The sequence below is a fragment of the Excalfactoria chinensis genome, chromosome 16, assembly GCF_039878825.1.
Source record: "Excalfactoria chinensis isolate bCotChi1 chromosome 16, bCotChi1.hap2, whole genome shotgun sequence".
Taxonomy (NCBI): Eukaryota; Metazoa; Chordata; class Aves; order Galliformes; family Phasianidae; genus Excalfactoria; species Excalfactoria chinensis.
Genome location: NC_092840.1, coordinates 3,922,692 through 3,938,101, shown reverse-complemented (window position 1 = coordinate 3,938,101; position 15,410 = coordinate 3,922,692). Strand labels below are relative to the sequence as shown.

Sequence of the window (15,410 nt, the reverse complement as noted above, 5' to 3'; positions counted from 1 at the left end):
CCAAGTCTCCTTTCTAGACCTTGCTTTCTTCTCCATGTTTTTAGCTGCTTCTTCTCTCACCCATCTCTGTGTCCCAGACAGAAAAGCACCCCCTTTATGTCCTTCAGTGCTTGGATATCCTCTCTGCATTGCCTGTTGCTGTCCTCCTCTTACCTCTGCCAGCGAGCATCTTTCTCTGCCACCAACATGCTCATCTATTCATTCTACAGCGTTTTTGTGCTATTTGTATATGATAAACCCTGCTGCTGTCACGTACCATTTAACTCCAAGAAGTGTGGCAGAAGATCAGCCTGTCTGAAACACATTAGAAGAAGTGGGATTTAAGAACACATTCATCCAGAACCACAGCTGTACAAAGGGCCGTCTCCTCACGTGACAGCCAAGGAAAGAGCTCATCCAACGTGGTGACAGCAGCAGCGTGCGTGGGTGAGAGCCCCTGAAAAGACTGGAACATGTGTGATGCAGGAGGAGGAGGGTAAAAGCAGGAGATGGGTATTGGCATATGTCAGTGAGGAAGAGGTGGTTTGGCTTTCTGCAGTGTAGGAAGAAAATGATTCCTTGTGTGTGCGTATGTTTCTAGATCAGCGTTGTAGAATTAAGCGATTCTGTGCTTAGAGAGATACCTTGGCTACATTTTGAATATTTAATAGCTTTTTTTTTCCTTTATTTTTTTCCTCCCAAGCTTCTGTCACTCTCTGACTCCAGCTGTGAGGCAGAGTGTGAAGCATCCAAGAGTATTTTTAAGTATTCTATTGTCAACACCTGCCCCAGGGCTCCGGGAGAAGCAGGCACGAGGCCTAGAGCTGTGCATGCCTGCCCGCATCTAGGCTTAGTCCTCAGCTTTCCAAAGGCTTTTCTTTGCACTTCTGCACCCTTGCAAACCTCCTCTCCTACTCTAAGTCAAACAGAAGCCAGTTTCTTGCTTGCAGTTACAAGCCTTGTTTAGATACAAGGTAATCTGCCAACAACCTCTTTTCTGCAGGGCAGGAGGGGAAGGTCCACAGCAGCACGAGCTGATCCAAAATATGAGCTGGGGGGACTTATTACCAGAAGGTACAGCCCTTCTGCTCTCTTTGCGTAAAGACTGATGCTGAGGATAAACGACACAAAGCTACTCAGTCAGTAGAGTGACCCAAAACAAAGAAATGGCTTACTTTTCAGGTAGCTCCATTCCTCCATACCACTGTGGGATCACACAAATCCCAATGCTAACACTCCAAAGAGAAGAGGAGTGTGCAGCCACAGGTGAGGCAGAATGGCAGCCACCACCACTACGATTAGTTTGAAGTGTCCTGAAACAACACCCTGCAAAGAGTACAAGATAGACGCACCCAAGGATGGAACACACATTTCCCAAATGAACTTCACAGTTTTGTTAACCTCCGCTTTACAAGAATGGGCCAAATTAGCTGGAAACACAAATCTTGGCAGGGAAAGACGACACGTGCTCCAACAGTCATTTGCATCTAGGTTCAGTTGAGAAGAAACACAAAATCTGCAGAGCTCGTTTGTTAATAAGTCTGGAAGAGCTATAACTCCCTTCTGGCATATAATGTTTGTACATACTTAATCTCAAAGCACTTATTTTCCTGCTTCTCTAGATGAAATAATAGAGGAGGAGAAGGGTCAGCCGTGAGCAAATAAGAGGTCTACTCCATGGTCTTAAGGGGTGCAAGACTCTCCACACTCCCTTTCTGAGTCAGAGGGTACTGTGCTATTCAGATCCCTTCTCTCCTCCCTTTGTGAAACTGTTCTGAGTTGGTGAAGTAGATATCTGCAGATAAAATATCAAAAATGTAAAGAAGTAAAATTACAGAAGTAGTAAGCTGGGAAGAAAAGGAGCAGCAAGAGAATGGCACGGATCAGGCCGAAGGGGGACAGATTTGAAAGTCTGGAAAAAGCATTCAGTAAATCCCTCCTGGCTCCCCTGTATTGCCATCTACAAAAGGCTCAAGCCATTCCTGAGAGGTACAGACTGAGCTGGGTCTGAAATTCTCCAGGCAAGAGCAGAAGAGACATCAAAAATTGCAAAGCCTTTACTCCTCCCCCACATTTCTCCCTTTATTTTGAGTCTTATTGTAAGGACATATCCAAACCCTTCTGCAGATCATAGAGGAACATGACGCATTCTTCTCCTCAGCACAGGACTCCCATGCTCTGCTAGCCAAATTCAGGGCTGCTGCTGCCTTCCCAAACACCACACAAGTACACTGAGTGGACCACTCACAAACCAAACAGGATGGGGCTGGTGCTATCCTAACTCCTCTGTGCCAGCAGCCCCCAGCAAACCACAAAACAAAGAACTCTAGTTATTGTTAGCCAGACCAGCAGCAAGGGCCAAACTATGTGCAATATTCCCTCCATCTTGGCTTGTAGGCTTAGCCCATTGATCCTCCCTCCCCTGTTACAGCCCTTTCTGTCTGCACAGTGAATGGTTTTACTCCCCTTGCATTCATCTCCTCGCAGTGTTTGAAATATTCATTCAGCCCCAGCAGATTAAATCATGTTCATGCAGCACAGAAAACCTTCAGTTTACATGCATAACCCCAGAACTAGCAACAGAGCCTGCCATGAGAAGCAGGACTTGGGTGCTCATGTGCAGGAACGATATCTGATGCCACTCAGGAAGGCAGCAGGCAGGTCAGTGTGAGCCAGTGCTCACAGAGCAGGGAACAGCCTTCTGCAAAAGAGATCAAGACTGTTCGTGAGCTTGTTCTATGTTTCGACCTGCACTCTTCTTAGCAGCCTGTCACCAGGGAGATTAGCCACTCGCTGCTTTCCCCAGTTCAAAGAGATCCTGAAAAGAAGAGCTGGAGAAAAGGAGATCTGACTCCTCCCCATGATGCACCCCAAGGAGGAAACATAAAAGGCAAGGACTGGCTGAAAAAGATAACTGAGATCAGCACCTAGGCAATGCACGAGGGGAAAATGCTGTTTTCCCTCCTCCTTTTTCACCAAGGAAATTTCAAAGGGGAGTAAGACAAATAATGAAGGGGAAAAAAAGCTATCAAAGCAAGCTGGTGATTCGTTCACATAAAAAAAATGCATTATGTATTGAGGGTAGTCAATTAGGAAATGCAAACTGCACACTGCCCTGTCACCCCAGGGGAAGCATAAGCAAGGGGAGTGGGAGGAGAAAGGGAAAAATGTACAGGCATAAACAAAACCCAGCTATGACCCCAAGGTGAGTAGCCTGTAGGAAGCAACACCTATCACTAACCCACACAAAGCAGTTGGAAGCCTGCTTCTGCCTCTGGATTATTGTGCAAAGAATGAACATAGCTGCCCTCCAGACAGTTACTGATTGGAAAGTAAGTGGAATATTTGTCTTAAACAACTGGAGAAAGTATCCACATTCAGCTTCCCAGAATGGAAGACAGGCTGGGAAACATCAGAAGCAAGTTCTTTTATTCCCTGGGCTCAGTACAAGCAGTGTTCACTGAGGCAGAGCACAAAGGGTTCCAGTTTCCTCCAGCACACCTACAGCCCTCTCCTTCGATATGTTCTCTCCCTCCATCGTACACAAAAGCACTACAGGACCCCTGAGATTGTGAACAGCCCTGCTGAGCACAATTCCGATAGGCCTGTCCCCTCCTGCTTTGTAAGATCTGACAAACATATTGCTCCAAAAAGAGATCATCGGGATTATCCTCTCGAGTCACCCCCACTGCCTGTGCACTGGCACTTCATTAGGATTCTGCATGACACTTTCCAAAGCCTGCATCCTTCATTGAGATGCTGACAGACAACTGGAGAACACAAAGTGCTCCCTCCCCTGCAAGGGGGCATTCCAGCCTGCATCTTCTGCTGGGACTCAATCAGCATCCGCTTTAATGAGGCTATCTACTATCTCCAGGCCCTGGTGACTGACGATTTTGAGCTTCCATTTCAGCTTTCAATTACTCAGTCTCCCCTCTTCTCAGCTGCAGCCTTCCTCAGTTAACAAAATGAGAATAGGAAAAAGAGCTGCAGACGAACAGTACACCTAATTTCCAGTACTGTGGCTTCTAGCTGATCTCTGTCAGCTGATTATCAGTTTAACAGCTAAAAGCAAGTATGTTTAGCTGACAGGATTTGGGAATACATCATGAAGGTTTGTGGTATGTTAGCGATCTCCTGGGCTTTGTAGGAGATGTTTTTGTACAGGGTAATTTGGGTCACTTTTGATCAGCCAGTGTCTTCAGCATGCTGCCACAATTCCTCTTACAAATTTATTATCTGAGCTGCACCTCTCTTTTGTCCAATCTCCTACATCCTCCTGTCTCTTAGTACTTCTGTCAGTCCCAGTGTGCCCTCATCAGGAAGGACTGAACTGTCACCTAATGAAATTACAAGGCATACGAATCAAGCCCATTGAAGCACACAGAGGTTTACTGCTGTGTAGGCTTATGTCTTCCATGCACAGCACGACATGCAGGTAAGGGAATTCCACATCTTAGAGCTTCTTGGGCATATTCAAACTCATAGCAGAGCTAAGAAGAACTGTACCACACCTGTAGGATTTTAACATCCCTCTTAGCTTTCCCAGTCCATTTCATTTGTTTTGCTTCCTTGTCCCATTTACAACACTGTCCTTTAGAAACAAGGATGCAAAAAAATGAGTCTTATGGTATAAATTCAGATTCTAGAACGTAGCATTTCCTAACCTGTTATCATTTCTGATATTCCCCCATCTTTTCCTCTTCCTAAACTTCCTGTTTGGTTTGTGTTTGCAGGTAAAATACTGATCCATTGACTGCATAACTATGCATCATAAAAATGATGTATGACAAATTATTATAACAGTGCTAAGGACAAAACTCTAATCATTCTGTTCCTCTGGGTTTCGAAACTGTTTTCCAAGCAGAAAACAGAGAGGAGCTGTACAATATCCTTTAGAAAACAAGGACATTGCATAAACTGTTTCTTAGCAACAAACAAATGAATAGCTCAGGTTCCCAGCCTGCTCCACAAAGGCATAACCAGTATTTAGGAGCTGAAAAAATAATGGAAGCAAGATGACTCACCTCTCCCTTCTTTACAGTCATAGACTGCCGACGAGGAGTGATCTCCTCATTGATGCTGGAAAGGAAGTTCTGTGAGATCCGCAGGGCATCCTGCAGGAGTGGATGATCAGGGTGGCTCACTGGAGTGTGCTTGAGTAAATCCTGCCACCAAGAACACAAGCATAGAACAGAATCATGAGCAGCACTGGAAAGCAGTGCCCCCAGAGCTCAGTCCCAAACTGAAGCTATCCGAGAAGATATTCCATGGCTTCTACGGCATGGCTGTAACTACAAAGGAAGAGAATAACAACTTCACACCTCATAACATCACCGAAGACCTACCAGGGTACCATGGGCTCCCTCTCCTCAGTGTAAAGACAAGAGGCTCCTATCCAGCATAGCAGCTTAATTTTTGCAGTGCTGCAGCTCAGTGAAAAATACGAGGGAAGAAGAAAATAGGAAGTGAGAGAGAAGTTGGAAAGCTTCCCTTCAGATACTTACATGCAGTACAAGTGTGCTGCGAGTCACTCGATCCACTGGCTTGTACAGCAGAGCTGTGAAAAAAACACAGCAGAAACATTAAAAAAAAGGTACCTAAATGCAGCCCCTACAGAACAACTTGTCCGATGCCACAGAGTGTACAGGCACAGGTTTATTAACTGATGATTAACTCTTCTCCAAGGTTAACATGCTACACAGCCAGTAAAATACACATGAACACACAGAGGAAAGAAACATGCTCTACAGCAAACAAATACCCACTTGTGAGCATACTCTGTCACACAGTGGATGAGGAGCACACAAAGTTGTACAGAACACTTGCAACAATTTCCTGGCAACCTGCCTGGTCCCACAGGTCAGAATCGGGCCTTGCACTCTTTTAAAGTTGCCAAGGAGGTCCCTGAAAGGTTGGCAGTGCATCCCTCCTTCTGGAGTTCAGCATGACACTGTTGAGTGCTTCCAAACCCTGATAATAGGCCAAAAAAGGAAGGGGATTGGCTTTTACGCTAATCATTATGGAAGCTTCATATAACATAGCTTATCTTCTACTGTGTATACATATAAAGGCAAGCACAATGAGAACTGAGCTTGACAGCTCAGCTCTCTACAGAAGGCAAAAAAAAATAGAGCAATTACTTCAAGGCTGACGTTTGTGCTAACATTGGGTAGTAGGTGTTTCCTTAAGAACACAGCAGTCCTTTGGTTAGCCTGGTTATGCCCAAAGGGACTCATCAGGTTTAAGCTGGGCAGGAGCTCACCCATGCACACATGCAATTTACTATGCAGAAGCTCTACTACTTAGCAAAAGGGAACTGATTTCCCATGTAAAGCCAACAGAGACTCCACAACCTTCCAACATTTAAAAAGAAGTGAGAGTGGAGGCTTGGCAACAGCCCCCACACAGTCCTGACAAACCAGTATCCTCTGCATGGATCACTCACTTTCCAAGGAATTTTTCGTCGTCTGATCTTTAGATTCCTTTGTGCTTCTAGCCTTTAGATTCTAAAAGAAAAAGAAAACCCACGTAGCAGACAGTCAATCACCTTGAAATATCACATGGAAATGTAAGAGACTATCTGCTCCTCCAAAGAAGGGCCAAAGAATGACTGGAGAACAGCCCCCTCACACTTCAAATCAGTGAAGGAAAAAATATGCTTGCTTTCTTGATAATTTCACCATTGCCACGACACAGGCACCTACACATCTCAAATAATAATCAGATTCCTTAGGAGTTCACGTCAGTAGAGAAGCAACAAAAGAAGGAACCACCTAAAGCAACACAGGGATGGTGGAATCACTTGCAAAAGAAAGGCATGTCCATAACAATGCAGCCATCACAGCATGTATACACCACCAATAAATACAGAACAGGATTGGGATTTAGCACCCCCTGATTATACTTATCTATGCCCAGAGCTAGGAGACCTTGGAGAAGTCAGCTATTTTTTCACAATAGAAAAGGAAAAATGCCTGTGACTTTTTTTTGATACTGTTAATAAATGGGAAACTCTGTGGAATGCCTTTCAGTACTGAGAGAAAAGTAAGCGCAGAGGAAGCTGCTCTGCTAATAAGCTAATGCCACAGGAGCAAAGAAGCAGTCAGATAAAGAATCAGAACCCAATGGAAACCCTCAGTAAAGGAGAGAATAGAAGAACTTGCACTCTGTTGAGTAGTACATCAGATCCCAACAGGCAAGACTTGCTTCCCTTGTTTCACAGAGGGAATGTTTCATATTACCTCTTAGTCATAGAAATCTAAAGGGGTATGCAATATTGAAAGTACTCTAGCTTTTTCAGAGCAATAAAAACCACCAGTATTATTCAGCTCTGATTATTTATTTGCTTGTTTTTAAGGATACAGATATGAAGTTCACGTTTTCTTGGCAACTGAGTTCTTCAAGATATGATGACTGCAATGCAAACAGTCAAGGAGACCATGCATTGCAAGCAAAACTGGTGGCCTGGGAAGCCTGGAAAACATCTTCAAAATGTTTTGATACAAAGTACTCCTCTTAGAGGAAATCAGAGCAGCTGGTAAATAATCTAGATTACACTTAACACACTTGCCATTTTAAACAGAGAATTTTCTCTCCTCCAAACCTGTGAAGCCTGTAAATCCACTCTGATAGGCATAATGCAAGTCATTAAAGGAAGCATCATCATTAGAAAGAGCAATGTTTGAGAAGCTCAAATAACAACTTTTCCTTCTAGAAATGCATGCAGGTGGCACAGAGCTGGAAAGCTCACGGGAATGTGAGTTGTTGTGACAAGATTTCCTGGGTAGGGACAGCACATAAAGGCATTCTACAGGATAACCTCTATTAGTCCAAAATATAAATCACTGTAAGAATGCAAGCTGAAGCAGTGAGTCTAAGGGAGCACAAATCTCCTCCAGAAGTCAGGGCTGAAAGTTTGCTGAACAGATAAGTGACATTGCAGGGTATTAGTCAGATTCAGATGGCTCATGTGTCTGAATACCGTGACATTACCTCAGAGATTTCAGCAAACTGAGCATTGGCTTGGCAGCATTTCTCTGCTGTCTCCATAGCAACTTCATAGTTATCCACAAAGGCCCGGTACACTCCCAGCTGGCTGGCCTGCCGGAAGCAAAACAAAATCAAATAAATGCTGAGGAAGATGAGTTTGGGATGGCCAGACTGAGTATCTAATGATCAGATCACGTTCCTTCACAACATAGAACTACAGGGAATACTGAGCAGGCCTATAAGGACATCTCTAACCTGTTAAAAGCTTACCCAGGGCAGGTCTTCCATACACCCAACTCCAAATATCCTCAACAGATTCTCTTACTGGCCTGTGAGGATGACACATCTTTATTACTGCCATCTATTTTTCCCTTCTAACTGCCAGATTAGTATCTATTAATATTTTAGCTCACTGATGTAACTGGAGCTGCTGGATGTTTGCCACAATATATGAATCAGACAGGAATGATTCAGCCAAACAGCACAAATGTGACCCCAGTAAGCTACTAGCTGGGGCTTTTGCACACATGTTGGTCACACTAAACAAGCCCAGATATTAAACTATACATGCATCAGCAAACGTTGCTATAAGGATGGAAGATGCTGAAAATGTAGCAGAAATCCAGAGCACAATTTGTTCGGAAGGCAGTGACTGCAGCACTTAGGTCCAGATCAAGATGGAGCAGAGTCCAGTAATGAGCCATTATCATCACTGAGCCCTAGCACTGATCCCATTTTCTGGCTTATTAACTGCAGCCATATTTGTGCCAGAGAACAAAAGATCCAGCTCGGGAAATCCCTGGGTAGCTTCCAAGCTTGTCTGGATCGCAGAGCAGTTTTTATGTTGCGGAGCTGCACAGGCTGTGCTGTAAACACCTCAGCAGCTTGAACGTGCTTTCAAATGCATGGTCAGTAGCGAGCCAATAGGTGGGGTGCTGTAAAAGACTCTACTTAAAAGAAGCTTGTTACCAGAAAAGCTTGCATTTACCCTATCACTTCTGCACCTCCCCTGACACCTTTGCCCAAGAGGTCCAACAGGCAGAGCAGTGAACTTTCTCACAGACAGTGCTCCTTTCCTCTCTGTCTCTTCCATAACCAGTGTTCTCTCCATTCTCTCTGGAGCTTTATGCAAGAGATGATGGATGAGAAAAAGGCACTGTCTGGAGAACATTTGCTGCATCAAATGTTAGCTTTAGCCAACAAAGACTATTTTCTGGGGCAAATTTTACTGAAAGACTAGGTAGTGGACTAAACTCTCATACCACAAAACATGCTTATGACTGAAGCTGAAAGACACTGTGCCCAATCTGCCAGAGGTGACCCAGCCCCAGCTGCCAGTGAGGCACAAATCCCTGAAGAAGTAGCTGTCAGAATTACTGCTCACTTGCAGGGCTTATGACACTCAGGTTTGGATGATGCCAGATGACAAGGCAGAGATTTAGAGTTTCTCCATTATTGTATGGCTCTTTCATTTCCTGCTATTCCTGAACAGGCTCTATAAGCTTTGTTTTTCTTCCCTGCTGTCATTAAAACATCCTTTCCATTAAAAACTGATCTTCCAATCAAAGCAGTAACGCTCCCCAAATTTTCATACCAGTTTAAGTTTTTTCTTTTTCAATTAAAAAGAATATAATGAAAACTAAATAAACTTTGGCAAAACTAATTGGTTTTTGGTGAAAGGTTTTCCATTCTTAGAAACTATTAGAGAGAATATTTGCTAAATATTTATTTCTAAAAATCATACAAAATATCCCACAGACACGAGAAGTTTCACTTCTACATTCTTGATGGGTTTTGTTGTTGATGTTGTTTTTCCCCCTCTCTTTTCCTTAGTTTCAACGGGAAAACCCATCCAATGACAGGACAAGGCAACAGGCACTAACTGGAACACAAGAGGTTCTGCCTGAGTATCAGGAAACACCTCTTTACTGTGCAGGTGACTGAGCACCAGAACAAGACGCCCACAGAAGTTGTGCAGCCTCCATCCTTGGAGATATTCCAAAGCCTCTTGGACACAGTCCTTGGCAGTCTGCTCTGGGCGGCTTTGCTGGCCTTCTTTGAGCAGGGAGGTTGGAACAGATGACCTCCAGAGGTCCCTTCTGACCTCAACCATTCTGTAATACTGTGAAAAAGGTGGAACAACAGCCACAGACATTGCAAATGGATGATGATTTGTGCCAGACCACATGATATTCTAGAACTCGTGACATGCACTAGCTTCGATCTACATTGCTTCATTTTAAAAGATGGTAAAGAAAATTCAAGTTTACAGAGACCTCGGGATAACATCAAGGATTCCAGTCTTTATCAACAAATTGTACAACAAAACCACAACTAAGCAACCTATTCCAAAAGATTTGATGTATATCCTGTAAAGCTATCTTCTAATGCCTGATGATCTGTCTGTCTTCTGCCAAAAATGCTGAGCTATACTTCATCCAGCAAAGAGTTCACAGTTCCCACTGACTCTGTACCAAACCATCAGAATCCAAAACCACTAAGCTAGCTCAGTTGCCCACACTAGGTCAATTTGTTTCTTTGCTTCCAATACTAATCCAACAAAACCACCAATTCTGTTACAAACTCACAAGAATCGAGGGAAGATAAAAATGAGAATGCCACAGAAGGGCCTGTAACCACCATCAGCAAGAAATGGTTTTAAACAAAGGCCTAAATAGCAGTAGAGGTTGAACCTTCCCACCAATATTCTGTTACATGCTGTTGCTGTGCAACAGATGACAGCAGAGGGGCATTCCGACAGAAAGGCATCTGACATGGCAGCGAATACGAAGCAGTAGTTTTCATGGAAATAAACAGGAGGCATTACTTTCGGAATACCTATGTATATCATTACTTTGGCAACCAGAAGCAATTGGCTTTGTCTTCTTAAATCAGATGCTTAAATTGCATATGCAGAGCTGCTGGCCAAGGTATCAACTTGATCCCTTCTGGCCTAAACATGCTGGCAGTGAAAAGCAGATTCCTATATTTTCATCTTGAGCTGCCAGCATGCATGGCAAACATCCCCTTACAGGCTCTTCTCCCCCTGCTCTGCAGGCAATGGTGCTGGTACTGGGCTACACAGCTGCTAACAATTGAGTGACCCTGGTAAGGAGCGCTCCCTGTCCAATAAACCCCTCACTGGAATGTCACTCCTACCCTGAGAATCAGAGGCACCTCAGGAATGCAGAGATTCTTTTCTTTTCTAACAGGAAAAAACAGCCCTTTTAATCCTTTGCTCTCTGCATGCTCTAGGGGAGAGGCAAAAGAGGCCAAAGGAATCTCCTAGAATGCAAACAATTTTTCATCTGACTCAGAAACTCAGCAATTTTAGATCAGCCTTGGGAATATGCTCTACATGACTTCGGCCTGTTCTGCACTCAGAGAATTTTGTTGAGGCTGCATGGAGAAGTCTCAGTATCAGACTGACTGCATCATCTCAGCTGCAAAGGGAATATCAAAGCCACCACAGTGCTAGAAAAGCAAAGCTAAAGGCAACCACTATAAAAGAAGCAGCTCAGTGTAGACCAAAGCACCATAAAGAAAAGGGAAATACGTGCAAGAGAGCTCAGCAATAAGGTGAAATATTTATCTTTTGGTGTTAAAAGACTTAAAAAAAAAATAAAGGAAAAAGAGAGAGAGCAAACACTGCCATTCTTCAGTCTTCCAGTAAAGTCAATGGTTTGATGACACTGAAGACAGCCTGGAGATTCAACATTTCTGTGAAACTGTATTTGTATTAATATCATAGCTTCTTGGAATCTGTAATTTACAGCAATGAGAGAGCCATTTTTTTCCACTGTAAGGCAAAGCTAGAAACCTGTCATTCACTCCAGGGACAGATTTCCATCCCTCTAGTCCATGCAAAATCACCAGAAGAAGCTACAGCAGCACATGTGAAATGAATGAGAGGTAAGAGAAGCTTCAGTGACTGCGGCCAACTCACCAGCTTTTGGAAGAGGTCTCCAACACGCTGCTGGTGACTCCACTGCTGCACTCGGGGAAAGAGTCCATCATAGAATTCTTTGTGGATCTCGTAGAGCTCAGGCACTTTGAAGAATATTGTCTCAATCTGTTGACTAGTCAGCACAGGCTGAGAGGTGGTGGCAGCTGCTTTCAAAGGCTTCATAGGCTGAAATGAGAGATGAAGGAAACCATTACCATGCAAACGAAGTACATTCACCCTTGCCGCATTACAAAACATATTTCCAAAGAGTTGTTTTACATCCTGTTAATAAGTGATGTTTGCATGCACGTAGCTGCTGAAAGCTAAGCATTAGCAAATTCTCTCACGGAGATCAGCCACCTTTGGTATGTGGATCTTCCCAGAACATTAATGATGTGATTAAAACGTCTTTGCACTCAGTTCCCTCAATCTCTGTCCAACTATAGAGAAGTGTGTCTAATAATTAGCACTGAATACTGACAGTGTTCCTGAACACTATCAGATTAATACCTCCTAGGATGTGCCATATCCAGCCCTTTCCTTCAGCTTCTCTCTCTCAAATGGAGAAGAGGCTAACAGGTACCTTTGGCACTGAGGAACTGACAATCAAGGTATGTGAAGTTTTGGGAAATTTTGGATGGAAGCAGCAGCAAATAGGGAAGTACTGGTGCTGGAAAGGTAGCAGTGCTTACCAGCAGCAGAGCCTCCAGGTGGCTCAGGTAGGTTTCCTCACTGGCCAGGATTCCTGACAGGACCCATTTTCTCATCTCCAGGCCTTTCTCCAGATCTGGCTCACTCTATAAAGAAGTTGTTAAGTGAGGAGAAGGAACAAAAAAAGACAAAAGAAGAGAGAATGAGGATGGAGGGGGTGAGGAGAAAGATTGTATTTACTTACAGGCTGATAAAAAACAACTTGTGCTTAGTGTCAAGATTCTAGAAACAGACATAGAAACATCAAAGATAATTTTTATTTACCAGAAAGTGATGGCACTTAGTTATAGATGATAGCTTTAGTCATCTGTCTTTGGTGCCTACATAAATAAAAACTTAAAACTTTTATATTTAAAAAAAATCTATTATTCTAAATGAACTGTAGGGACTTTTGGCTATGTGCAATTCACTCTCTCCTCCCATGAGAATTCTCTATGATTTTGTTCCAAAGCCACGTGTTCCTCTACACAGACAGGATCACTTCCCTGTTTCTACACAGATGCACATGAATACAGAGCAGCTACAGCCTGACATTGCTGTTAAGATGGCTGTTCTTTCTCCCACTCTTTACTATTCACCAAGTTATTTTCACCGCCAGCTTGCACAAGGTCTATTTTTAGTTAGAAGTCTGAATAATCAGCACTGCTTGGATTGCACATGCTGGTTTTCTTATTGGAATTCCATAAAGCAGTTCTTAAACAAAACAACTGGAGAAAAAAAAAAAAAGAGAAGAATAAATACATCCATGGGCAAACACTGATGTTCATTACCAAGTTTTAAGAGAAGTAATAATCTTTTTTCTGCATTTCAATTGTATTTTTTCTCTTGAAACCGAAAAACATCTAACCTGATAAAATAAAGCATTCCCATGAATTCTGAAGAGAGAAAAAAAAAGGAAAGCCAAGCAATGGAGGTTATAAATAATGACGTGCCACCATCACCCCTTTTTATAGGTCTCATTTTCAACTTTTTATTTCTATGAACGACTATCTTAAAAATAAAACAAAACCCAACAACCCTATTTCACACCCTTGTTGTGTTGCTAAAAGACTCCAAGAGCAGAGACAGTCATTAGATCTGAAAAAGTAAATAAGTAAATACTTCCAAGGGCTTTGGGTAGACTGTTATGGACCCCACCCTACTCCTGTTAATACCTACAGGAACCTTTGTCCACTGAATTCAGCAGAAGAAGGATTAGGAAACATGAACAGTATGTTCCGCTCTATTGACTGAATATAAAGCCTGTCTACAGCTGATTTTAAATAGCTCTACTTCAAGTCCTACGCTCCGAACTCTGCAGATGTATATACAAGGTTCATTATGGTACCTTGGTTACAGGTAAGCTTACAGCAGTTATCACATTGAGTGCAACTTGGAGCCCACGCACCACGCTAAGAAAGAAACGGATCCTCACGCTCCCAGATATTTTTGGATTCGGTGTCATCAATAACAACCCTGATTTTTTAATGCTTCCATTACATTTCATAAGCTACTTTTCTAGGCTAAAAGACTTTGCAGCAACTAGTTAATAAAAATTTTGTGAGGTGTCAAATACCTCTAACACCTCTTAAAGGAAAGTGACAGACAGAAGCTGTTCTAAGGATAAGAGTAAAACGCACGTGCACGTTATGTATGACATGGAAAACATTTGTCTTTGCATCCCACCTTTCAGCAAGGTTCAGTGATAACCACAGTGCCCTTTAAAATCTTGAAAGGGCATCTCAGAGAAACCAGGAACTCACAGTTCAGCAGCCACATGCAGAAGATTAAAGAAAAACACCAGTGACAAACTAACTACGTGGTGACAGGAACAAAGGAACGCTGCAACACATTTCTGTGCACATATATGGCATTTCTTAGAGCTCAAACCAAAATCTCTAACATTATGACTGTTCCTTACAGTTTTTATTGGCCGCCTAGAAAGGCAGTGGATGCCCCATTCCTGGAGGTGTTCAAGGCCAGGTTGGATGGGGTCCTGGGCAGCCTGGTCTAGTATTAAATGTGGAGGTTGGTGGCCCTGCCTGTGGGGTTGGAGATTCATGATCCTTGAGATCCCTTCAAACAGGCCATTCTGTGATTGTAGCAGCAACATCTGGATGTCCACTCAGGCACCACTGCTAGGCACGTATGTGCATCTAACCCAGAAAGACAGCACCAAGATGTTTAACAAAGACCTCTTTCATTTAAAGGGACATCTAGCTGCCTGCATGAAGCTCCTGGGAGACCTGATGCAAGACAAACACTGATTTCTGGGTTTCCAAAAACTTCTTACCATGTTTACAAAAGAAAAGTGCAGCTTCACAGAGAAGGATCAAAAAAACAACTGACAGTGCTCTGAAGTCTCCACTGCTGAGGATGAAGTAACTGGTCAGTGTTGACAAAGCACTGTAATTATGTCTAGCACGTTCTATTGGAGGAGGTGGGGGCTTAAAAACCAGCTGGGTATGTTTGTAACATCTGTGAAGACCACCTCATGATGACAAGTAGCTTATATGATTCAAAACTTCTCCATCACAACTGTGACACAACAGTTTTCATTACAGCACTGAAAACAGCTTTCCTCTTCACAAATAAAAGCTTTAATTTATAAGCCAGTTCTTGCTGGGCACCATCAGCTGACAGAGACAGCACTTTCTGCCTGAATGTTAATTTCCTCTCAAAGAGATTTGCTTTCAGAGAGAGAAACATCTCACAGGACACACTACAGGCTCTCCTTCCTGGCTATTACCACAAGGTCACATTGAGAAGCCCACAGTATTGTCCTAACTCTTTTTATAGGAGC

The 15,410-nt window shown here is 43.2% G+C and overlaps 1 protein-coding gene across 3 annotated transcripts in view; it reads right to left on the bottom strand.

The window, feature by feature from the left end:
* The window catches only part of BCR (BCR activator of RhoGEF and GTPase), an 87,206-nt gene that overhangs the window by 23,163 nt on the left and 48,633 nt on the right, over window positions 1-15,410 (bottom strand). For all 3 annotated transcript variants that reach the window (XM_072350629.1, XM_072350630.1, XM_072350628.1), the window contains exons 4-9: window positions 12,610-12,714; window positions 11,918-12,103; window positions 7,975-8,082; window positions 6,428-6,488; window positions 5,487-5,539; window positions 5,007-5,147 (exon numbers count right to left, since the gene is read on the bottom strand). In XM_072350629.1, the coding sequence (XP_072206730.1) occupies window positions 5,007-5,147; window positions 5,487-5,539; window positions 6,428-6,488; window positions 7,975-8,082; window positions 11,918-12,103; window positions 12,610-12,714 (654 nt within the window). The remainder of the gene's footprint in view (window positions 1-5,006; window positions 5,148-5,486; window positions 5,540-6,427; window positions 6,489-7,974; window positions 8,083-11,917; window positions 12,104-12,609; window positions 12,715-15,410) is intronic.